Raw genomic sequence first — 25,456 nt, 5'->3', positions numbered from 1 at the left:
GTAAATGAAACTCTAGGCTGAGTGTGAGCTGCTCCAGCCAAGGTACAGCCAACACCTACATCCACAAATCTTAATTCTCTTTAGTGCTTTTTTTAATGTCAGAAAGCATCCATATGTGATATGGAGCTCTTTGTGTGGCCTCCCTGCAACAACACAGTGGATGTTCTTGATGGAAAAAGCTGCAGCATTGCAATAACAATTTCTGTGTTCTAAAGGCCCACAAACACCTGAATTACACTCTAATGATTCCCAGTCAGCAACCTCGTAAGGGGAGGGGACACAAAATGTTCTGTATGAAGAAATGGAGCTGAGCTGAGTTGGTAGCATTCATATGATAATGCTTTTGGAAAATCGGATATGACAGCCTTATTTTCCTTGAGGGCTTTCAAAATGACACATTTTTGCTGTCTTTTAGGAAAGAAATGCTGAAAATGCTATTGAAGCTCTTAAAGAATATGAACCAGAGATGGGCAAAGTGTATCGACAGGACAGGAAAAGTGTCCAGAGGATTAAAGCCAGAGACATTGTCCCAGGTGATATCGTGGAAGTGGCAGGTAAGACCCACTCCTGTGGTGCATGCAGGCATTAGCATATTCATGTGAATTGTTGTGGGGCTTTGTCTTAATGATTTGAGGCCCTGGGGGGAGTTTTCAAACACTCCTAAGTATATGCTTCACTTAAGAACAATCTTGCTCCTGTTCATCTGTAATTACCTTAAATGTGCCTGTGTACGGAGGGGATTGTTTTTCAAATTGCCACTTAGTTTAATTGGTAGCAAAGTAAAGCATCTTAATTGGAGTTGTGGTTTTAACACTTGTCACAAATTTAAAATTTTGTTTTCTAGTGTCTGGTTGCAGAGTGTCTTAAAGCTTGTCTTCTTTTCTATCACAAAATAGATTTTGTTCCTGGTGTTAAAATGTCTGCAGTTTCCTTAGGTTTGGGAGTGCAGAGATTGTTTTTTTTTTTAGTCACAGTCTGTTATTTCATCTGAATATGTTTCTCCAGCTTTTAGGCTTGTAGTAGCAGTGCCTTTGAACTTCTCTTCACAAATGTCTTCTGTCCTCTCAGCAAGTGTGACTGGCACATGACTTCACTGTTTTCTCATCTTTCCCAATTCTTTACTGCTCCTTCTGACAATTAGCTGTATAGATCTCAAGTACATGAGCTATGCAGAGTGGAGCTCCCTGGTTCTCCTGGGTAAGCTTTTGAAGTGCCAGGCTTAAAAGCCTGGACTTCTGCCTAGAGCTTTGTAATACCTTAGTTTTGCTCTAAAAGCTGTGTCTTTGTCTGGAAGGAGTGCAAAAATAGAAGGGTTATATACTTCCAGCTAAAATTCCATCATTTTGGTGATAATGCCATAGTAATAAATTTTTCTCTGAACTGGCCTTGACTGTTCCTTCCCAGATAAAACTAGGTGGCTCTTGCTGAGTGTCAGGAGTGTTGCATGTTCAGGTTTTGTAGGTCATTATCCACTGTTAACTGAGTGATTTTTCCTTTGGGAACGATTCAGGGTGTACATCAAACTTACTTTGCACTCGTGTCACTTTGATTTTAGAGGTGGTAGCTGTCTCAAGAGGAGATAAATATATACCCTTAAACTTGACTATCCTCCTGTTTTAATTAGCAGGCAAAGAGAGTGAGCACTCAGAATGAAGTTGCTGTTGGCTGCCTGCCCAGCTCTCATTCCTTGAGAAACTTCAACGTTTCTGCCTGAGCCCTGTCTCAAGCCCCTGTTTTGTGCCCAGGGGGATTCAGCTACAGCTCCACATCCAAAGTGGTGATAGTGAAGTGAGGGTGCTCTGTGATGCCCTGTCAGTGCCTGCTCTGCAAGGGGGGCTCTTTCTGCTGTGCCTGATGTGTCCTTGTGAGGCAAACAGAGCTGTATCAATTCCACGCTCTGCAGTGGATGGCTGGGCCAAATCCTTATCCTGTTTTTAAATGGCAGCAGTGGAATGGTGGGTTTGCGAGGAGTTTTCATCGTGGGAATGCACTCAATTTGTGGGTTTTGGTACTTTAAAGCAGAGTTGGTAGAATTGGAGTTGATGACTGTGTGTTTTGCACTGGTTTGGGGTATCACTGAGGAGAAATGCTGCATTTTGATGCTCTGCCATGTATACAGAGCACAGAACACTTTCTCCTTGATTCACTGCCATTTCAGAAGAGGTACAGATTGTGTATTCATCTTCAAATTTAGCTTTGCCTTTATTCTGTATGAGAACACCTGGGGGATGTGTGGGCTTTTACTTACCTGCTGTATATTGTCAGTACCAATAAAATCAATTACTGTGTTTAAAAGGCCTGTGTGTGAGGGAGAAAAACGAACTGGGAATAACCAATGTGCCTGTAGCACCAGGCTGCCTTTAACTAGCATGGTGTCCTCTTTATCATAGGGTTACTATTGCAATATTAAAATCTGCTTGTAGAACAGTGACTGATAGCCCAGCATCTGTAGAATTATTTTTTTTAAAGATAAGGACAAGCTTAAGCCAGTATGTTCATGTAGAAACCCAAAAAATATCCAGGTTTTATGACTGTCCTTTAAGATAGGTGGTCTGGCTCGTTGATGGATTGTAGAAGCTTTTCTGGGTAAATTACTCACTTAAATTTGTGGATCAAACAATACACTTAAATAACCTTCACTTGAAGCTGCAGTTAATTATAAGTCATGTGGATGCTTAGTGGAGAAATCAGTGCTTCAGTGTAACACAACTTCTGACACTGAAACAATAAATTCTTGTAGCTACACAATGATGAGTTTCAGTTGTAACCAAACTGAGAAAAGCCACAGAGCAAGCAGAGGAGAGCCACTAAATGCATCATGTCCCAGTGTTGGTGTCAAGACCTGGAGGTGAGAGAGACTCTGTGCATGCCTGTGCCTCAAGTGCAGGAGGGCTGTGATGGCCTTTGACACGGGCTTTGCACAGAGATGCCCATGTAGGGAAGTGGCAGAGCCCTTCATGCTGGGGTCCATATCTGCCTCTGGAATTCCTGGCCAAGTGCCAGTGACATTTGTGTGTCCAGGCAAATCTCCTTCACCCTGGGCCATAAACAGCCAGGTAATCGCCTTCTCCCCTGTGCTGATAACGTACACTGAGCAAATTCCTACAAGTCATCCCTTGCAAAATAGTTGTATTTAATGCTGTAACAGCTTTGCTAATTTGAAATAGCTGTGTGTGGGTCTGACACAGGGATAACTCAGTTGTTGGAGTTGTTAGGTCGCTATTGATACATGCAGATATTGATTTCTTAACTGCATATTGTTAGAAGAACTTTCCTCCACGTTCACTTCAGCAGAGATGGTGGAGAAGGCACTGACCAATGCACAGGAGCCTTTAGGGATGCTGGGGTGGCAGATTTGGGAAGGATGCCTTGAATTTGCTTGCAGAGCCGTGGTGAGCACGGTTCTCAGAGCTGTGGTGTGTGATGGTTACTAAGCTACAGAGTCTTTCCTAGAATTGATGAAGTGACAGACATGCAGATGCTGTCCTCACATGGCTTTTCAGTTTGCCTGCCTTTAAATGGATTATCATGTTGTTGTAGGAGCTGGAGTTAATTGCAGGGTACACTCTAAATCTGTAACCAGGGGCTATCTTAATAGATTAGATACACTTTGATTTAGTTCAGGTTTTTTGTTTGCTGGGTTAAAGTGACATTTTTAAGAGAAATTTAGAATAGCATGGCCCTACTTCTTACAAGTTTTGTATGAAGTTAGCCTGAATAATTGGGATAAACTGGTTGGAAATCATGTATTCTTTTAATAGAAGCACATTTGGGAGCAGAAATGACCTTTGTTCACTTTCCACTGGATTTTCCTGTCTAAAATTTCTGGAGCAGATACAGTGTCTCTGAGTTTCTGTAATTCAATAAATGAAAGTTCAGTAGTTGCAGTCAGTAAATGACTAAACTCAGCCACAGTAGTTCCTCTTTTTCCTGAATTTCTGAAGGATGGTTCTTGTCATCTGTTACTGTATCTGTAAGTACTCAACATGTTAAAAATACACACAGAATTGCCAGAAGCTGTTCTTATTAAATTAGTGTATATTCCAGAAAACTTAGTTTTGTACCTGGCACAGAGTAGGCAAGAACTACTTTGAGGCTTTTTATTCCAACTACAGAGCACTTCAGGATTCTTGGTGCTTTATAATAAAGATGAATTTGGGATGAAGAAGGTCAGGAAGGAAGATTCTTGATGAGAATTTTGTCACTCCCATGTGGTTGTGAAGAGCTCCAGGTTGTCCCTGGTGGTACAGCTAAAAACATGAACCTTGCAGGTCTTATTCCCAAACATCTGGGTCCTTGTGCCTGTGTTGCTTTTCTAACAGCTGGGATTGATATTCAGACTCAGTGCTAGAGATGCAGGTTTACTTTTTCTGGGAAAGCATTGAGATTGGAAAAGGTAAGGAAAAGGATGGAGGAAGGCTTAAGGCCAGAACAGAGACCTGCTGGGGGCTGTCCTGAAGCAAACTGCTGAGAATTTACTGCAAAGGTTGTGGGTGTTTCCTCACCAGGTGCAGACTGTGGGCTCTGGCTTTTAAAGCGCATCTTTTGCTTTTTTTCCTGAAGTTCTGCTTTTGAACCAGAAAAGAGAGGAAAGCAAGATCAGTGGTTAATAAATACATGTACCAGAAGTGCATAAATCTGTGAGCTTCAGTGCACATTTTGGCCAGCACACCAGAGGCAGCTCAGGGATAACCAGACACAGTCCGAACTCCAGTCCGTACTTCACTGGAGGCTGCACTTGTGTGAGGTTCAGCTCAGGGCATGGCCTCAACTTGTGTCACTTTTAACACTCAGTGGAAATATTGCAAAACACATTTCCAATTTTTACCCCAATTCTTGTTCTAGCATTTTCCTTCAGAGTTACCAAACTGTTTGGTAAAAACAGCAAAAGTAATTCTGGTTTAGTTGCTTGAAAATGAAGAACATACCTGATATTCTGTACTCTGACAGAGCTGATACTGAGTGGGTTTTGTTATAAGGACAAATAGTACTGAACAAAAAGTTTGGACATCAAGATAATGTTCAGTTTCTACTGTATTACCCTGGCAAAGGAAGCTCTTTTTTTGTGGTTTTTTGTTTTGGTTTTTTTTTTAAGGCTAAAGAAAACTTGCACTTGAAACTTTGCTGCGCTTCCAGAATTCTGACTTTTGGTTCTTCTGTTCCCCAAATGCAGCACAACTGGGAAACAGAGCTTCAGCTTTGGTGTGCAGAAGTTGTTGTTCTCTACCTGACCTGGCTTAAGTTGAAGCTTAACTTACTGGTCTGTTCTTTCTGCTATCAGATATTTTTGTAGGCTGATCACAAGAGTTTTCCATCTAGTAGGCAGTGGTATAAATAGATCCACTAATTAAAAGCTAAAACTAGACAAATGTGGTTTAGAAATGAGTGCAGGCTTAGAAGCAGGGTTGCTGTCCATCAGCACACCTTATCTAATGTTCTGGTGCCCTCTTCAGAGAGAATGACAAGTCTGGTTTTAGAGAATGAAAAGAAACAAGTTTAAGGAAAAATTGGGTCGTATGTTCTGTTTTACACAGTATCTTCATTTCTCTCAGCCCTCAGTTCTGACCTGGAAATACTCTGCTCCCAGAAAGCAAAGCTGTTTCTGTCCTTTTGGCTTTCTTTTATAAGAAGACAATATATAGATGTTGTTTAAATTTATCTTGACCTCTGCCTTGAGCAGTTGCTGGGTCAGGATGCTCACACCTTGCATACACTGCACAGGAAGCTCTGGGGATATTTTCTGTCTGCCCAGAATGCAGAAGGTGGCTGATAGAGGCTGTTTCATTGTCTAATGCAAAGAATGAATTTAAATGTATTGTTCTGTCACCTTGTTAGTGAAAGCAAGTGCTGTTTACTGCTATGGTTACAGCTCTTGGACCTTTGCTGGGGCAATCTGTCTCAATGGAAAATAAATTTTACCTTCCTGGTTTGGAGTGGAAACTCAGACTTAAAATTTGATTCATAATCTCTCTTCTGATTTTGACACTTTGACGTTCTTGGCCTTGTATGAAAGTGTAGCTGGACTCTGTTATGTTCCTGTTTTGTAGAGCTTCTGATTTTTGGTACCATTTTATTATGGCCTGTTCAGGAAGTGTTAAATACTTAAAAGCTGTTACTATGGAGGAAGACTTGTGTTTCTGGTGGTCTCAGGAGATCAAGCACAAGGGGAAGATGAGATTGTCTGTGTAGAAGGGGGAAGAGGAGCTAAGCTGAGCTTGTGTTAAGGAAGTTTAATACAAAAACCAGTTCTGCTGGAGCAGCTCTAAATAAAAGCACTGAATAGAATGGTTTGCTTTTATTTAAATAAAAACTCTAAATAAAAGCAAACCATTCAGTTCAGGTGTGAGCTTTAAATATTACTGTCCCCAGCAATACTCAGTTCAACACTCAGAAAATCCTCAGCTCTGGTGATTGAAGTGTGTAGCATCCCTTATCTGTTATTTTAAATCTATTCACTTTAATTCTTAACATTTGCAGTTCTTTTGGGGATGCTTTTACTCAATTTCAGGAACTGTTTGTGTTCAAAGAAAACTGTTCACCTGTGGAATAATTGGAGCTGTACTGATAATCTTGATTACAATAAAGTCCAGTTCCAAGCCCCAGCGTGCTGATAGCAGATGCAGGGTGACGCTGGCTTTGGTTAATGATAAACACAAATAAAGTGTCAGGTACATGCTGTGGATGAGCAGCTCCTGGGATCTACAGAAGAATTACTTTGATTTGCTGTGATCACCAAGAGGGACTTGCTGCAGACAGATCACTTTCTTAGCTAAGAAGAGGAATTGTTCTTGGAACACATTAACATCAAAAGAGGCAAAGCTTTTTGTAATGTCCCTGCCTGTAAACGTGAGCAGGTCTCCAGGGGTGTGAGGGGTCAGAGTTAACAGAGCTGATATTGGTGTTCAAAGTGCACCTCTCAAACCTCAGTTTCGTTCTGAGGACAGTTCTGTAGCATAGAGGCTTTTGGGGTACAGTTCATGTTGCTTCCTGAGCCCACTGCCACCAGCAGTTCTGATTAGGAAATCTGGAATTTGGATCTCAGTGGAGTGTACTGGGATATGGTCTAATAATTTGAGACCTGAAGGATGAGTATGGTCCTCTTGTAGTCTGAGGTTCTTTGTTAGTGCCCTGAAGTAACTGAAAATGCAAGGGACTGAAATCCACTCAGCTTTAATGGTTATTTTCCCTCCACCTTCACTGTTCATAAAATGTGTCCCATCGCTTCTGCCCATCTTCCTGGGCTGCTTAAAGCACAGACTGCCAAAATGAATATTGTATTTCAGCTGTAGAGGTCTCCCAGGGAGTGTCTCAAACCGTTGTCTGACAGAATTCTGAAATGAAATATTTAATTTTATTGCTCTGCTGGAAACTGGTAAAGCACTGAAAGGGATATCAGTGCTCAAATGAAACACCCAGGTAATGAGTTGATCATTCCACTGTAGGACTTGGTCAGTGCCAAGGACAAAATTGGGACTCAGGTTGCTTAATAATACATTCTGTACTTGAAGTCAATTTGGGACAAGTCAGTGGAGAAGCTGCAGGGTTGGACTGTGTGAAAATCCAATATCTGTCAGTGATTGTTCATAACTTGACCCACGGCACTGCCAGAGCCCTGGGAGCAGGAAGAGAAGGGCTTTGAACCTGAGAGGAAAGGCTGGAGTGTGTTGGGTGCAATTGGGCAGTTTTGGAAGGGACCGTTCCTGGTTAGGTGGCTGAGGAACCCAGCGTTTGAAAGTGCTAAATGTGCCCTGTTTACAGTGAAAAAGCAGCTGACATAAATTTTAAATTCATGTTGCAACAAAGTACTGCTCCAGTTTTTCTACCAAGGAGTAGAAATTGTAAATTGTCTGTTTCAGTGTTGACTCATGCACAGTTAAATAAAATGGATATTTATTTATATTTATTTTTTTACCCCCTGTCACGACCAGGTTGTTTTTACACAGACTCATTTATTGTGTGCTGAAGCTCTGTATTAAAATTCTAAAATTCTGTGCATGGATAAAAGGATTCTGTGGTAAAGCTGTGATGGTTCAAACCCAACCCTTCTCCCTCCTCCAGACAGCAGTCGGTGCTGGGGCTGCTGGGGCTGCTTTAATCAGTAGTTTTCTATTTCCTACATTACGTTTCACAACACGTACCTGGGCACTTTTGAAAGCAGCTTATTTTATTTCTTCAGAGCTGTGGTGGAAATCGAGGGACTATTTAGGATTAAAAACTTGGGTTGAAATAATGGATGAAAATATTTGTGCAACTGACCTTTTCTTTTAGGTGGCAGACTATGGAATTATATCATTTACTGTAGCAGTTCTGTGCTGAGCAACACAAACACATAATCACTTCCTCATTTCTTTCAAACCTTGGGCATTGCTTCCATTGGTTCTGTGGACTGAATGATAGGAATTTTAAAAAGCCTCCCCAAAACCAGCAGCAAGCTCCCATTTTTTCCCCTGTTTTAAAGTATATGTTTAAAAAGCCTCTCTTTGTAGATGAGATCTGTGGTGCACTGCTCCCTGAAAATTTCCTGTGGTCCCTCTCTGTCATAGGATGGCTTCCTATTTATATTCCATTTCAGCTGTGCTCTTGAAAGTGTATTCAAGACCATAAATGACTTAGTCTCATTGTTATTTTGCAAAGAACTGTTTAAAAAGGCTCTGGAATTGACCCTGACACAGAGCTTTCCTGCCTATTGGAAATGCCTTGAATATTTTACTACAAAACCTTCCCAGTCAGAGAGGGTGAGTGAATCATGTGTCTTATCTCAAATCGTTGAGATAAATTTATAAAGCTGCACTGTTATAATAAATTTAGCACTTCAGTTCTGGAGATTCAGGCAATTGGTAACAAGAGTAGCATTTTCATGGAAATACTGATGTTGAATGTCAACAGTCTGTTAGAGGGGTCTCTCCAAGTATTTTAAGTCTTGTGAATATTGAGTTTGTACCACTTGGAGCAGCTCAGAAGTTGCTTAGAAAATCACTTGTGAGCTTTCCCCTATGTTCTGTCCATTTGCTTGAAAGCTCTAGGATTGTTTTGTTAGCAGCTCCTTTTTTGTGTTGTGCATCTCCCCCGGTGCTGCCCGTGGTGGCCGCAGCTCTCAGGGCTCTGGGGCTTGGCCTGTCCAGCCCAATCTGCAGAGCAGCTGCTGCTGTGTCTGCAAATAACCCTGCCCAGGACACCAGGAGAGCCATTGAATAGTTTTGCCTTTTTTGGCCTAGGTCACCATTTGTCTGAGGCTATTTTCTCCTGCTGCTCAAGGGCATTGTGGCTTAAATTAGTATTCACATGGTATAATGACACATTTGTGGCTGGATTTTCGTCCCTTCATGTACACACGCTCACAGAAACACACATCTAACCCTACAGGCTAAACTATACAAACTTTTGCTGGTTTTAGTGGTTGGAGTTACTCTGAATTTACAGGAAGTCACATGGGACAAGTTTTCCTGAGGTTTGAAGGAGCACTTCATTCTCCTCTTCAGGGTTTTGTTCCAGAGTTTTGCACTCCAGGGTGTGAGGGGTTGGATGAGCCAAGGCTGTGACACCACTGTAGAGCTTTTCATGATATCATTTCTTAATGTGCATTATTGCTGCTGATTGCATAAGCAGTTCCTGCAGGAATTGCAGCTTATTTTAATTTCACTGCAGGGACACAGATTCCACCTACTGAAAAGATCAGCTGTCTTTAGTTAGTTATTCACCCTTCTTTATTTCTTTGCATTATTTTCTAATAATATAGCTGACACTTGAATGCTTGCAGTGTTAAATTACATTAGGAGCGTTCAATCATGTGTTAATTAGCAATATTGACATGCAGAATGTAGAACCCCTCCATGTGAATCAGAAATGTGCCTCATTAATATACTTTAACAAGTTCATTTGCATGAAGCCATTTATTTGCAGTAGGCACAAAATGGTAGAGCTTTAGTTTTTTTTCTTAAAAACTTGGAAAAGCTGAGTAAGAGGAAGTAGGAAGGGAGAAGATAATTTGAGATGTTGGGGATGCTGGAGCTCAACTGACAACTGGATTTGTCACTGCCATTTTTAGGAGTGTGGTGTTAACTTCTGTCATCTGCTGCCTTGGCGTCTCAAGCACTTGTTAGTGGATGTTTTGTTGTTTATGGGTTGTTTATTTTTTTTTTCATTTCAGTATTCTCTTTTGCAAAGTAGAAATGTGCATGACAAGATAAACACAACAGAGATCTGTGAAAATTGTAACTGGGATATGGATTGTGGTTATTGAATAGAGTAGCATTACTGGAAAATAAAGCTACTGTGTGATCTGAGGTTAACTTCCAACTCTGGAACATCTGGCAGCACTCAAAGTGTAACATTACAAGAGCATATTTGCAGAAGCACGTTATTCTCACAATTGGTGCCAAAGAAAAGGAAAATACAACTTCTTTTAGTTTTCTAAATAAATAGATGTGGATAATGTGATTTTTGGAGAGCAGAGGACTCACTTTGGGCATAGAGAAAACAACTAAAAGATTCTGCAGGACCAGTTGTTCTGAGAAGGGAACTTGGTTCACCTTAGCTACGGGTTTTGATTGTTTATAAATATGTCTTCTGAAATTGATATCTTGCACTTGAGAATGTTTTCCCTTTTCTTTCAAGTGGCCATGTGGTTAGAAAAACAATCCAGTGATTTACAGCTTCTTTCTTGGAGGTTAGGTAGGGGCAAGTCTAAATTGCCAAGGTGTATTGGATACTCAGAAATTGGGAATATTGCAATAAGCTGCTGGTGATCTCAGTCACCTGTGCAGTTACTGGAAAGTCATTTTCCTGGCTGATGGAGAGATGGGACACTTGGTTAGAAATGTCTCAAACAGCACAACTCTGACTTTGTCTTGTCATTGCTTTGTAGTTGGAGACAAGGTTCCTGCTGATATAAGAATTACTTCTATCAAATCTACAACTCTAAGGGTAGACCAGTCAATTCTCACAGGTACAGTTTTTGTGACTTTCATGTAATTATGTGCATAATTGAAAGTGCCTTTTCACCATTTATTTGCAGTGATCCATTAGAAACAAGCCTGCAGCTATTGAAGTTCTCTGCATTCAAGTGCAGTAAATTTCTCATCTGGTAACTTCTAGAGTGACTGAATGTGTTGCTTCATCATTGGCTTTGTTTTCCCTTTAGTGGGATAAACATTCTTACTGAGTCTTGTAATGCTTCTTTGGCCTTCCCCTTTCCCCAACAGACACCAGCAATTTGTGGAAATTAAAATTAAAAAAAAAAAAAAAGGTATTTCTCATCTAGTTCACGGAGTCTTCTAGGTTTGAACATCGTGTCACCACTCCAATCTGAAAGTATGTAAATCTTACTAAATGTCCTCTGCAACAACAGAGAACAATTTTTGCAATGCTGGCAGCTTTTAAGCTGCTGCCACTAAAGACTCAGTGCACTCGAGCCTTATTTGCTCAAATTCTGTGCACACACATTCATGTGTTTTCTGGTACCAGCCCTGAAATGCAGGAACTATTTTTAGAGTCCTTTTCAGATTTGTTGAAAACAAAACAAAGTAGCAGCACTTCTGAATATAGGAAAGAAGCTGGGAATCAACCAAGCATGCTACAACAGTTTTCTTTCAGCTGGAACATGGAGATCTGTCTGCCTGTTTTGGTAGCATAAATTATTGTTAACTAGCTTTGAATTTTAAAACAGTGAAGTATTCATGGGAAGCCTATTTTTCATCCTTGAATCTGTCTTGAAACAGGCTCCAGAGTTTTCACCACAGATCCTGTACAGCACAAGACTTATGTTTAGCATAGGAAAATGGATGCACTCATGCCTGTAAAGCTGCTGGAATGAGTAGAAATAGCCCATCAGAATCCTGTAAAAAGGGACTCTTACTTGCCTTTATTTAAGGAACAGAATTCTTGTTTTAATGGAAGCCTTTGCTGTTTTCAGCCGAGTTGATGCTCAAGTCTCCTGTTGGATGAAACAGGACTGAGGTCTGAGATGCTGCTCAACAAAATCCTTTTAAAGGAAGGAGGCTTTGGCTCTCTTGAGCCTACACAAAGTTCTGTGACTCAGTGCTGAAGCTGAGAGCACCACCTTGTGAAATCTGGTGTAGCAGTGAGCACCTGCTTTTGAAGAAAAGGAACCTTTCTCTACCTGTGTGAACTTGTAGAAACTGATACAGAGGTTTTGCTGAAAGCCAGACATTCTGTTTTCTTGGCCAACTGAAATGTTTCCTGTTTCACTTAAACAATTAAATTAACATCATTTGAGGAAAGAATTTTGACATCCTAAAAATTTCAGAGCTGAAGATCATAACTTTTTGATTTCCTCAGGACTCCAGATAGAAAATCTCTTCTTAAGACTGTCATCTTTATTTTAGGTGAATCTGTGTCTGTTATTAAGCACACGGACCCTGTGCCTGATCCTCGTGCTGTAAACCAGGACAAGAAGAACATGCTCTTTTCTGTAAGTCATTTACTTTGAGGTTTTCAAAACATTTATAAAATAATACTGAAGCTGATAAAAAATGTGCAACACTTCAGGTCTTCCCCCCAAAACTGCATGACTTTGCTATGTTCTCTGTACATATCTCTATGTGTGTCTCCATACACACTGAACTAAATTAACTTTTAATGAAAGCTGTCCTCGGGGGAAGATGCTGGATGAAACCAGTCTATATGAGGAAAATTATTTTTGTCCTTCACAAGGAAGTCTTGGAGGGTGCAGCACACGCACTTTTAGTTTTTCTGCAGTAATTTTCTAATGTAATAGTTCTTCAGTGTGATAAGAGCCCACACAAATTGTGGTGGTGTGTAGATGAAGTTGAAAACTGGCTTTCTGTACAGGAGTGAAATAGTTTGTTCAATTTATTTGAAGGAAGGATTTAATGTCTTTCAGATAAGAGAATAACTTTTTGCTGGCAGGCAGCTTAATTTTACTGTTCCTTTCCATGTTAAATATGTTCACACAGGGAGCCCCAGAGAACACATTTATTACTCATAGAGTAATATTTTCTAACAAAATAGAGCCCTAATTTAAAAAAGAGAGGTAAAGCACATTCAGTATTCCAGTTGAAACACATACTGCTTGCTCAGCAGCTGGGTTTGCCTGTGGTGCTTGTGAGAGATCAATACTGACTCGTTTTGAGCCTGTTCTGGGAGCAGAAATTCCACCCTGGAGTGTTCCCTCACAGACACAGGCAGTGTCATCCTCTTCCTCTTTATCCTTTTCCATATCCTGGCTGAAGCACAGTCTGAACTTGTATGAGGTGGTTTGGTTCGAGGGGTTTTTTGTGGTGGTTTTTTGGTTTGGTTTGGGGTTTTTTTGTTTTTTGTTTTTTTTTTGTTAAATTAAAACCAAACGTAGGAAACTTCACCCCACAGAACCTGTTTGTAAATGGACTCCAAGTTTTCCCTGCTCTTCTTTACCTCAGGGTACAAACATTGCTGCTGGGAAGGCCATGGGGGTGGTTATTGCCACAGGGGTGAACACCGAAATCGGGAAAATCCGCGACGAGATGGTGGCGACGGAGCAGGAGAGAACCCCCCTGCAGCAGAAGCTGGACGAGTTTGGGGAGCAGCTGTCCAAGGTGATCTCCCTGATCTGCATCGCCGTGTGGATCATCAACATCGGCCACTTCAACGACCCCGTGCACGGCGGCTCCTGGATCCGCGGCGCCATCTACTACTTCAAGATCGCCGTGGCCCTGGCCGTGGCCGCCATCCCCGAGGGCCTCCCTGCCGTCATCACCACCTGCCTGGCGCTGGGGACGCGCAGGATGGCCAAGAAGAACGCCATCGTCAGGAGCCTGCCCTCCGTGGAGACCCTGGGCTGCACCTCGGTCATCTGCTCCGACAAGACGGGCACGCTGACCACCAACCAGATGTCCGTGTGCAGGGTACGTGTGCCACGGCTGCTGCTGCTGCTCCCCTCAGCCAGCCCAGGAGGCAGCGCTGCTCACATTCTCCTGATCCTGCCCCTTTTGGTTCTCGTATCACCAAAATCCTGCTCTATTTTCCTAAGATAAGCCTCCACTTTGAATTCAGTTTTCCGCTGTGTAGTCTTGAAGGCTTTTGTCTCTTTCCTTATTTAGTCATGGCCAAAAATAGCTGTGCCCACACTCATGGAGGAGAGGGTTGTTTGTAAGCAGCTTTTCATTGACTTGCCCGTGAGCCTTTCAGGTTACTGGTAATTCTTTGGTGTGATTTATGCCTTTTTTTAGAAAGTTACACTGTAGAACAGGCTATGTGTAAGTGTCAAACACTTGCCTCTTCAATTGAGAAAGACAACAATGGTGGAGAAAGAAACTTACTGTGAGGAAAGGACATTTACTGCAGTATCTCTGGTAGTCAAAGGTGCTTTCACTGCTGAGTGGTTCCACCTTTATTTGGTTACCTTACCTTCAGGGGCTTGGCTGGTCTGATGGGGATCACTGCAGCGTTTTCAGTGTGCAGCACTGACCAATCTGGCAGCTTGAGGTGCAGTTGACCCTGTCACCAGCACTGCCAGGGTCATCTTCAATGCTGCTGTATTTTTAGGTAGGCATGAGTTCTGTGCCTCTCCTCCCTTCCCCCAGTACTCTGTCTAGTTGGCTAATTTGGGACTTTCACTGCTGGTCACATAACATAAGGCATGTTCAGTTGCCAGTTTGCCCTTCTGCGTGGGGATTAATGGAGAAAACACTGAATTCTTCTGTTTAATAACTTTAGATGTTCAGTGGCACAGCAGCTCCAGCATGCAATGTCCAGAGCCTCATTACATTGGGTTAGAATTCCAAATGTGTGCATGTTGGGCTCTGCACACCAGTGGTGAAAGTTTGTAGGCCCTAAGCACTTTGTTCTCATGTGATTGATGGCTTTTTCTTCCTAATTGGTGGCTGACTTGTTCTACTTCCTTAAGTATCGTAGTATTTATACCTAAGAGACACAAAGCAGCTGCTCATCAGTATTCCAGAGGAGGTTACTTGCAGTAGAGTTGCATAACTGCCCTAGTCTTTGCAGGGATTTTTTCATCCTGCAGATGCCAAAAGCAGGAGGCTTCCCTGGTTAACTCATCATTTAAGTTGTGTTTATTTAAAAGCTCAAAATGCTCTGCTCCTTATTTAGAGGGCTAAATGTTTCAGATCTTGTCCAGCACAACTTGGTTCCTTGTTAATCTCTGAGGGCAGCAAAAGAACATAAATTGAAGTTTTCAAAAATGTAGCAAAATTCTAATACCTGTGACAATGAGTTTATTTTATTGGGCTGTATTTTGTGAGGATGCTTGTCTAAAACAGAGGGCACACAATGAGGGGAGAGGAGCACATTGCTAAAATGTGATGTGATGTGACAAAATGGCCGGTGCTAACCAGTGGATCAGAAGTTCTATTAGGATACACCATCAATTAGTGAGAAATGATCTTCTCCAGTGCTACTCCAAGGAGCCGTGAGTGTGAGAGAGCTCAGGCACTGTGGTTTTTATCTCCATCCTCTCAGATGAGATTCTGCCTGCAGCTCTCCTAGAAAGGAAACAAAGGAAGGACTGAGTTGCAGATCTCTTAGAGGTACAACTGCATCCTTCAGATTGGTGTCTGAATTTGAAAATATCATTTCAATTTCAAAATATCATTTCCAGCCCACTGGAGTGGGCTGATTGGTTTGAACTCCAGTGTCCATGTGGTAAAGTGACTTGGAACTGGAAACCAGGACAGAAAACACTTTCATTTAAGGCTTTAAGGGTATTAAGAGAAGCTGGCCATAGTCTGGCTCTTGCTAAAACCTCACCTCTAGCTTTTCCTATTTGTAGATGCTTTTATTTTGATTTTGGGGGAAATTGTCAATGTCCAAGCTGACAGTGTCCAGTGAGCTGTGTTTGACTATTTCAAAGCAGAGCATGAATTCATTATTTGTGTTAATGAGAATTATTTCACAGGTGTGAAGCTTAGGGGGAGCTTGGATCTCCTAAGTGAGGATTGTCAGGTGCTGTGTAAATGGTTTTCCCAGCTGCAGTGTACTCAGGGCTGTGGTTTTCAGCTCTGTTTTTCAGAGCTCTGTAGGCAGAGGGGCTGTTCCCTGTACTTTGTGCTTCAGTGCATGGAGCTGTTCAAACACATGTGGGATCCAAGTGCACAGAACCAGGTCTTGCCTGGTTTGTTTATTCAGACTGAACTTGCCTCTTGTACCTGCTTGCCTAAAGCCTGTTTTAATCTCTTGCTTTAATTATTGTTCAAAGGTAGTAACACTTCTAACTCTCTAATTGCAGATGTTTATCCTGGACAGAGTAGAAGGAGACAGCTGCTCTCTGAATGAATTTACTGTAACTGGTTCAACATATGCTCCCATGGGAGAAGTGTAAGTGTTCTGTGCAAGTTAAACATTTGTCTGTTCATGCACTCACTGTTATTTAGTCTGGAAAAGGGGGGATGCATGTGATGTTCACTAGTGATTGTTAGTAATGAAAGGTCAGCCAGTGAGAATGCACACTGAAGGGCTGGGGAGGAAGTAATACACAGGAAAACAAAGATAAATTGTAGAAAAGTAAACCTTCATAAAACATAAAAAGTCTCCAGGATTGCAATGTTCCCTTGATAATCTAAAATTAAGGGGTAGAGAGGATTTGTTTTATGGAAATCTTCCTGGACTGAGATCAGCTCTCTCAGTGCTTTTAGGTGAGGTTTACTTTTCTTATTTAAAAACTGGGTAAATCTGAAGAGGTGAGCATTTGCTAATCTGTGAGCTCAGTGTTTCCAGTTTCCCTGCCTCAGAGAATGGGGAAGTTGTTTTTTCTGAGGCATCTTCTGAATGTGTTGGAGTTCCCTCTTAAATTGGCTGTAAATTCCTGTCCCTGGCCCTCAGTAGTTTATTGGTGTGTGTTTGTCCCAGCCTTTGCTATTTGAGCTGCTGTTAAACCCAGTCCTTTAGGAAAGGAATGAGGTTTGGTTTACTTTATCAGCTGCAAGTCTCTACCAGTGAGGTAAGTGGCTCATCCTGGAATCATCCTGGAAACTTCAGGAATTTTTAGGACTCTGCTTCTTGAAGAAAAGCTTCTTTTTGCTGGGTTGCTGCAGCTCCTTCTACTTGATCAGTCCTCCATGTGTTCTATAACCTTATCAATTCAGTTTTACTCGCAGAGGAGAATTCTGCTGTGGATGATGTAGAATTTAATTTCAGTTATTGTAAACATCTCAGCCTTGTGCAGTTTCACTCGTGTGCCTCTGACTCCTGCAATCTTGCCCATCTCAATAATGATTATCTCTGTTTAATTTCCATAGCAGTTAAGACCCTGGTGTTCCCAGCAGCTGGAAATCTTAATTCCCCAGTTCTCTTTTTTCTTTCAAAGCTAATTGCTGTCAAAAGCTTCTGCTTTCATTTCAGGAGGCAGCATTTGCGTAGACAAGGTGACTCCAGACCTTGCCAAACTCCCAGCTATTGCACTTCAGCTGGGCTCAGAAGAGCTCCAGATAAACAAAATAATAAAATAGAGTGTGGTGACAGATGTGGGGGATAATGAGACAGACAGCAATGTTTGGTAATGTGCTGTTTTCACTTGCTGAAGTTGAGGGAATGTGAACCAGCGTGTTAAACTCACTTCATTGGGGACACAAAGGATTCTGAGAGAGGGAAATTGCCTCAGAAAGGCTCTTACTGGAGCACAGGGAAACTCAGCTCAACCCCAGCCCTGAGGGCTGCTTTATTTCTGCATTTATGGACAGCTTTTGAAGCAGTGGCTTTGGGGGGATTTTAAGTAAGGTGACTGACTTCACCTTGGATTGCAAACTGTCACTGAAAATGGAGTCTGGGGGGGACAAGAAGGAATTCATCCATTGCACTGCCCCAGAGCAGGACCTGCTCCAGATATGAACCATTTCTGACAGGTCTTACTTGGTACTTCAGACACCGTTGGCTTCCACAGCCTATTCCATTTCATAACCATCACCTGTTCTTGCACAAAATCAGTAATTTTTCACTTACTGTTAAAATATAGCATACCTAACTTTCCCCTATTCATCCAGAATATAAAATCACAAATATTTCTTACTAGAAACCTCCCAGATTTCATACTGATTTGTTTTCCAGGGGGACTGGGAGATTGTCAGAGTTTGGAGTAATTCTGCCATGTCTCAGCACACTCAGTGCTACTGCAAACTGAGAGCACAAACCCAACAAGAATTAAGAGCTGCAGCAAAAGCTGGCAGATAGCATCTGACCTTCAAATGAGTTCATCTTGAAAAACCTGGAGCTGTAAGGAAAAGGAATTCCTTTATCCAGAACTGATCCCAGCACCTTAGGCTCTGCATTGTTCTTCAGAAACTGTTGATAAGGAACAGAAAAAAAGAGGGCTGTAAAAAACACACCCTGGTATAACAAATTATGAATATTCCAGTATGCTGGTGTTCTTTGAGTTCAAAACAGGTGAAAACAGGAAGTTTTGGGTGGGATGGATGAGGTGACAGCCTGAGAGCTGGACTCTAAAGCCACAGCCTATGGCTGTAGGATTATATGCCAGATGAACCATTAAAAAACAAACTTCATACTTGTTTCCTTAAGATTCCCTTTGTTCTCGTGCTGTGTTACACAACGCTGGAATTTGTTTGCAGTACCACAAGTGAACAAAAGCTTACATAATGGGACATGTCATAGTCTGTGTTGTGAATTCTTGGAGTCATGATCCACATCTTTCCACCATCAGACCTTTTTCCCCCTCCTTCAGAGCTTTAATAAAAGATGCTCTCTCTTAGCTCTGTCGTGGTAATTTTGCTAGGGGAAGATAACAGTACTGAGCACTGTCTCCATTCTCTTGTGCTTGCTGTAGAAGTCTGGGAATGTTCCAGAAAAGGAATCAATTCACTGTTTCCAAGTGTGAAAGGAGAGAAGTTGCTTCTTTCTTGTGATGTCAAATGTACCTTCCCCTCTCTGAAGCCTTGAGATATTGATTATTGAATCTGTTTCACTACTAGAAAAGAGCATTTTTTTCCTCATGAAGTTAGTCTTGTGAAAGGACTTCACTTTTCATGGCTTTAGGAGGCTCACATACAATACAAATCAATTGTTAGGAAATTAAAGAGGAAAATGTGCTTTAATGCCTGCCCAGTACATGCACTTCATGCATTGCAGTAAAGCTGCAGACTGTGCAGCAGGAAGGAAGCCGAGCTGCTCAGGCATCCTGCAATAATATCCCTGTCCTGCTGGGAGCTCCCTCCAAGCCCTGCACAGGGTCAGCCTGAGCCCTTCTCCAGGCTGCTGTGTGTGACACTGGCACTGGAGCACTGAGCTTTTGTCACTCTGGGGCTGATGTCATCAGTGACCTCCTCATTCCCCTCATGATCCTGATCCAAACTCCAGAACTCCCCTTCAGCAATCCTGCTCTTCCCAACAACACTTGTATAGTTCCAAATGCATAACTAATGAGCATTGTACTAAATGGAAATGCAGTAAAGAGCATGAAGAAATGAGATGCTAATACTAAATAACTAACTTCAGTCTCCTCCTTTTCTTCCTCTGAAAGGCACAAAGATGACAAACTCATTAAATGTAGCCAGTATGATGGTCTTGTGGAACTTGCAACCATCTGTGCACTCTGCAATGATTCCTCTCTGGATTACAATGAAGTAAGTTCATATCCTGGAGCAGAGGAGAGTGTGGGAATGAGGATAAATGTTCTCATCTGTCTGGGTAATACCTTCCAGTGCTAAATCCCCTTCTAGTGAAGGGGGGAGAGTATTTAGGCTCTCTGAAGTATTAATTCTGAGAATTACTTGTTTGTTGAACACTGAGAACTAAATCCAGCAGCAAGTGTAATCTGTAATTTGGAGATCTCCTGATGCTGCTTTCTTGCTTTGCCTTGCTGCCTTATGGTTGCTACCAAGTCTCAGAATGTCTTAAATGCTTGATGATAAATACTGACATCTCTTTCTGCTGCTCTTGAGGGTAAAGGCTTCAAATTCCTACAAATTAAACTCCTCAAAGCTGCTCTTTTAAAATAGCTTTACTTGTTTCATGAGCCACATGAGATCTTGTAAAGCGTTTTGGTTTTTTTTTCCCCTGTTGTGACACTTGAGCTTTTGTCTCTGGTAGGTTCCAGGTGAGGTTTAAAGTCCTGTGCTTTTGTTTGCTTTGTGTTAACTCAAGGCTAAGGGAGTTTATGAGAAGGTTGGTGAAGCCACAGAGACGGCGCTGACGTGTCTGGTGGAGAAGATGAACGTGTTTGACACAGACCTGAAGGGACTTTCCCGAATCGAACGCGCCAACGCCTGCAACTCGGTGAGCCCTCCTTCACTGCCACTGCTGGCACACAGCTCTGCAGTGTGCATCACCTGAATGCACCTTTTGCTTCTTGTTTTGAAAAGGTGATAAAGCAACTGATGAAGAAAGAATTCACTCTGGAATTCTCCAGAGACAGGAAGTCCATGTCTGTCTATTGCACCCCGAACAAACCGAGCCGCACGTCCATGAGCAAAATGTTTGTTAAGGTCAGTCCCTGACTGGAGAGAGAGAGAGAGGTGATGGAAGGGCTGCAAAGTATTTTAAAAATTAAAAATTACAATGTAACTGTAAATTAAAAATTAACTAAAAATTACAGTGCAACTAACTGCAGCTTGGAGTGGGAGGAAGGACTTGGTAATTTAAGCAGATGTTGTAATGGAAAGGATTTATTAAGCTAAATTACTTCTTTTTTTTTTTGCCTCTGCAGGGTGCTCCTGAAGGTGTGATTGACAGATGCACACATGTGCGTGTTGGAAATGCTAAAATACCTTTGACCTCAGGAATTAAGCAGAAAATAATGTCTGTCATTAGAGAATGGGGAACTGGCAGAGACACATTGCGGTGCTTGGCTCTGGCAACCCATGACAATCCTCCCAAAAAAGAGGAAATGAATCTGGAGGACTCCTCAAATTTCATTAACTATGAGGTAAGATCAGTAGCACTTTTTCCTCTCCCAAACTGGAGAATGGTGGCTTCTTCTGTTTGATTATTCCTCGAGGAAGTTACATCTGAGAATTTTCTTTCTGGGTATTTTTGATGACAGACACAACAGTTCCCCATTGTATGGAGGGAATGCTCAGTCTAAGAAGAGACTTTGTGTTTTAGAAGAAATTGTTGACAGCAGGTAGCTTTTTTTGGCTAAAAGCCCAAGAAGAAATCAGTTAAACAGTCCAAAAATTGCATTGTGGTTTCAGCTTTTACGGTTTTTCAGTTTGGCATTGCTCAACTGCAAGACCTTTTTGGGGATTTTGTGATGGCACATACCTCTGTGAGAGTCAGGTTCACTTCCCTGCCTCTGTGCTGTCAGCTGCAAGGGCTCAGTCTGTGATTATCATCTTAGCTGCTCTGTAATTTTCCAATGAAATCTGTATCTGGTATTTAGGAGAAAAGTAATAACAGTTGCATGAGTTTTTGGCTTGTGCTCTCTCTGCTCCTGGCCCTGATGATAAAGATGAAAGACCCAATGCTTGCAGGTTGAATTTGCAAGGCTGGCAAGTAGAATACATTTTAACTTCAAATTAGTGCATTTGAAGCAAAATTTGGTAATGCAGGACAAGGAGTGATCCCAGATGTCACAACACAGGTGTAGCATGCAGGGAAAACAATTATTTCACTGCTACTAGAGGAGAAATCTGCAGGATCTTGCACTAAAACTCTCTGGATCTCGTTTCAGACCAACCTGACATTTGTGGGCTGCGTGGGAATGCTGGATCCCCCGAGGATTGAGGTGGCTTCATCCATAAAGCTGTGCAGGCAGGCTGGCATCAGGGTCATCATGATCACCGGGGACAACAAGGGCACGGCCGTGGCCATTTGCCGCCGCATCGGGATCTTTGTGGAGGATGAGGACGTGTCCACCAAGGCCTTCACGGGCAGGGAGTTTGATGAGCTGTCCCTGGCTGCCCAGAGGGATGCCTGTCACCACGCCCGCTGCTTTGCCCGCGTGGAGCCTTCCCACAAATCCAAAATCGTGGAGTTCCTCCAGTCTTTCGATGAGATCACAGCCATGGTGAGTGATGGGTATTGGTTAGAAGGGCAGATGATGTTTAAACCCTAATTCCCCATTCTGGACAACACTTGCTTCCATGTTTCCCTGCATTTAATGAGTTTTGAGGATCCAAAACCACACCCAGTGCAAAATTCCTTTCTGGATCTGTGTGTTAATGCCCACCTTATTTACTGATTCATTTCCAACCCTGAATTCTCATTTTAGACAGGTGATGGTGTCAATGATGCCCCTGCACTGAAGAAAGCAGAAATTGGAATTGCCATGGGTTCTGGCACTGCAGTGGCCAAAACTGCTTCTGAAATGGTTTTAGCAGATGACAATTTCTCCACGATTGTGGCTGCTGTGGAAGAAGGACGTGCAATTTACAACAACATGAAACAGTTCATCCGATACCTGATCTCCTCCAATGTTGGGGAAGTTGTTTGGTAGGTTTAAATTTATTTTTTTCTTTGAGCTAGAGTAGTGATGATGGAGTCTTCCAGTATTTCTCACTAAAACCAGAGAAGGAGGTTCTCCAGGCAGTGGGTCTCTGTGGAAGCTGCATGTTTCTGGCCTGTCTTTAGTGAAGAATTGTAGCTTGCCCCAGAAGTTGCACAGTTGTCTTTAGAATATTCTAGCTCAGTAGGTAGTGCTTTCCAGTTATTTCTATGATTGGAATAATTCCCTAGAGAAGGAAAACCAAAACCTTAATCAAACAGTACGAGATGTGGAATTTCAGATAACATAGTCCCAGGCATAGCTTAGATGTTTGTTTAACCTCAGGTTCCAGGAACATGTCTTGTGTTCCTCTGGGAGGAGCAGTGGTGACCCAGCACTACAGAATGCATTGCTGGTGACAAAATGTGAATGTTGATCTCCTCACAGTCCTTCCATCAAAGCAGACCTTCCCAGAGTGGGATAAAGCACAGCAATTGTCTTGCCTTGTTTCTTGTCAGCTTTAAGCCATCCTTCATATGGCTCCTGCTGCAGCCCCTGTTTCTGTTTTATTTATTCTCACAGGCTTGGAGCCATGAAAGTTACAGGCTCAATAAACTTCTGCAGGGAATAGCAGTAATCTAGGGAAATGAGGGTTAGTTATTGGAGCCAAAATGCGTTTCTTAGAAAGTGGTTTGCAAGCCTTTATTTACAGACAAGTAGAATGGAGAAAAAACAACCCTAAAGTCAAAAGTCTTCAATTTTTGAAGTTATCAGAAGGCAATGCTTCAAAGCTTACATGCCAGTGGTTAGTCTTTGCTCTTGGGTGTGTGTTTAGTTTTCTGATGGTGAATATTCAGCTTGTGATCTTCAGTGGGTAAGAGAGAACAGAAGTGCTGCTGCAGGTTTAGGCTTAAACATTACAGACATGCACAAGAATAATCTTGTAACTGGTGGGTTTCTTTGTAGCATCTTCTTGACTGCTGCCCTGGGTTTTCCTGAGGCTCTGATTCCTGTCCAGCTGCTGTGGGTGAACCTTGTGACTGATGGTCTGCCTGCCACGGCGCTGGGCTTTAACCCTCCCGACCTGGACATCATGAACAAACCCCCACGCAACCCCAAGGAGCCCCTCATCAGTGGCTGGCTCTTCTTCCGTTACCTGGCTATTGGATGTGAGTACCAATGGCTTTTGTTTCCTTAAATAGACTAACACATGAATTACAACCTTTTTTATTTTTTTTTTCAGTACTCGAAGCCTTGAGGCCTTGTGAAGTTTAAAGTGTGGCAAATGAGGCCTTGTCTTGCGTACAGGTCACAGTGCTGAGAAAAGCTTTTTGTTTTCTTGCAGGTTACGTTGGTGCTGCCACAGTGGGTGCTGCTGCTTGGTGGTTTATTGCTGCTGATGGTGGTCCAAAAGTTTCCTTTTACCAGCTGGTATTTGCTCAGTTTAATATCTTTGGGGGGAGAGGGGAGGTTGCTGCTGCTTTCATACTTGAAATGACTGTACAAACCCGGTAGGCTACAGGCATTTGTATAATTAAACATTTTCAGACTTGTTCCTGTAAAACTTGATCGTGATTAATTAGTCTTGATAGGAAAGCTCAGAGGTGGGATACCTGAGCTTCTAACAATTTGAAGGACAAATTGTTGTCTTGTAAGTGAAAGCCTAAAGAGGGTTTTTCTAAAGCAGACAAAAGTTTGTAAGCAGTGGTTTTCAGTCAAAGTAGAAATTTCCCTTTCCCTCACTGGTTTTCTCCTGGTGGCCTATTTTGCATTTTAAAAGTTAACAAGCTCTGGAAGTGAGTTGTGTCTGTTCTGTTCCAGAGCCATTTTCTGCAGTGCAAGGAGGACAATCCAGACTTCTATGGGGTGGACTGTGTGGTGTTTGAGTCCCCGTACCCGATGACAATGGCTCTGTCTGTGCTTGTCACCATAGAGATGTGCAATGCTCTCAACAGGTTCGTATGTCCCCACAGGAAAGCCAAGCCCCTGCAAAGCTTATCCAAAATCCTGCTTTTTGTGCAATTTGATCCTTGGTGAACAGCTCAGCTAATGAAGAGTGAGTCACATTTCCCTTCTGAGTTCAGTTTGTTTGCACTACCAGACTCTTAGATAACATTTGAGATCTCTTATCATAAGGTGTATTTTTAAGTCTGCCAATTCATTCTGGTATTTTACTAAGCACAAGCAACTGAAATATTTTCCATTATTTTTAATCTAAGCTTAATCAATCAGATTATCCCTACTATGTTGGTATAAAGTGATATCAAGGAGAACTAAAATAAGAATGCTGAAGATATGGAAAATAGTTTTTCCTGCCCTAAGGGAGTGTGGGTTTAGCCAATTAATATTAGATTATAAATGGAAACCACTAAATAGCACAATGTCAAGGGTATTTTTCTTCAAATAGCTTAGAGGTCAGTTAATTTAAAAACAAATAAACTTGAAATACAAGTGCACTGGGGTAGTCCTACATAAAGATACTGCTCTACATCTGCTGCTCTGGATCTCAGCCTCTCCTCCAGCACAGCCGAAATGCAGATGGAGTCAAGAGCCAGCATTAGGAAGGTGAAAGGTGTTGACCCTCTCTGTGTCAGTCTTTCAGTGAGCTCCAGCAGAAGAGGGTGCACCTGGGGCCCTGGTAGACTCAGCTCTCTGAGGCTGCCGTGTCCACACTTCCCTTTCCCTCCCAGGGAGAGGATTTTGGGGTCATAGTGAGAAGAATGGACTAGGTCTGCACAGAACACTCAAGACTTTTTAGACCAGACCTGAGGCTGATGGTGGCTGTGCTAAGCTGACTTCCAGGCCAGTTGAAGCTGCAGCATCCAAACTGGGCTGTTTCCTGCCTGGGGTCCCCGTGCTGTGCCAGGCTGCTTTGTGGTTCTCAGAGCTTCCTGTTGCTGCCAGAGTCACACACCAGCCATGTTTCTGTTGCAGCCTGTCAGAAAACCAGTCCCTGATGAGGATGCCCCCGTGGGAGAACATCTGGCTGGTGGGGGCCATTTGCTTGTCCATGTCCCTCCACTTCCTTATCCTTTATGTGGAACCACTGCCAGTAAGTGCTCCTGCCTTACCCCCACCCTGAACTTCCAGACAGAGCAGAGCCTC

General features: G+C 42.4%; 1 protein-coding gene across 2 annotated transcripts in view; it reads left to right on the top strand.

The window, feature by feature from the left end:
* Window positions 1-25,456, top strand: part of ATP2A2 (ATPase sarcoplasmic/endoplasmic reticulum Ca2+ transporting 2) — a 43,855-nt gene that overhangs the window by 11,936 nt on the left and 6,463 nt on the right. For both annotated transcript variants that reach the window (XR_004981205.2, XM_036393287.2), the window contains exons 5-19: window positions 416-554; window positions 10,865-10,945; window positions 12,345-12,430; window positions 13,398-13,862; window positions 16,205-16,293; window positions 19,448-19,550; window positions 20,071-20,202; window positions 20,289-20,411; window positions 20,633-20,851; window positions 21,599-21,934; window positions 22,139-22,359; window positions 23,318-23,520; window positions 23,697-23,782; window positions 24,173-24,306; window positions 25,286-25,403. Coding sequence is in view for 1 of the 2 variants with exons in the window: in XM_036393287.2 (XP_036249180.1) it covers window positions 416-554; window positions 10,865-10,945; window positions 12,345-12,430; window positions 13,398-13,862; window positions 16,205-16,293; window positions 19,448-19,550; window positions 20,071-20,202; window positions 20,289-20,411; window positions 20,633-20,851; window positions 21,599-21,934; window positions 22,139-22,359; window positions 23,318-23,520; window positions 23,697-23,782; window positions 24,173-24,306; window positions 25,286-25,403 (2,535 nt within the window). In the remaining variant the exon portion in view is untranslated. The remainder of the gene's footprint in view (window positions 1-415; window positions 555-10,864; window positions 10,946-12,344; window positions 12,431-13,397; window positions 13,863-16,204; window positions 16,294-19,447; window positions 19,551-20,070; window positions 20,203-20,288; window positions 20,412-20,632; window positions 20,852-21,598; window positions 21,935-22,138; window positions 22,360-23,317; window positions 23,521-23,696; window positions 23,783-24,172; window positions 24,307-25,285; window positions 25,404-25,456) is intronic.

This window comes from Molothrus ater, chromosome 18 (assembly GCF_012460135.2).
Source record: "Molothrus ater isolate BHLD 08-10-18 breed brown headed cowbird chromosome 18, BPBGC_Mater_1.1, whole genome shotgun sequence".
In the NCBI taxonomy this organism is placed as follows: domain Eukaryota; kingdom Metazoa; phylum Chordata; class Aves; order Passeriformes; family Icteridae; genus Molothrus; species Molothrus ater.
The sequence above is the reverse complement of the archived record's forward strand: the minus strand, read 5'-3'. Positions and strand labels throughout refer to the sequence as shown.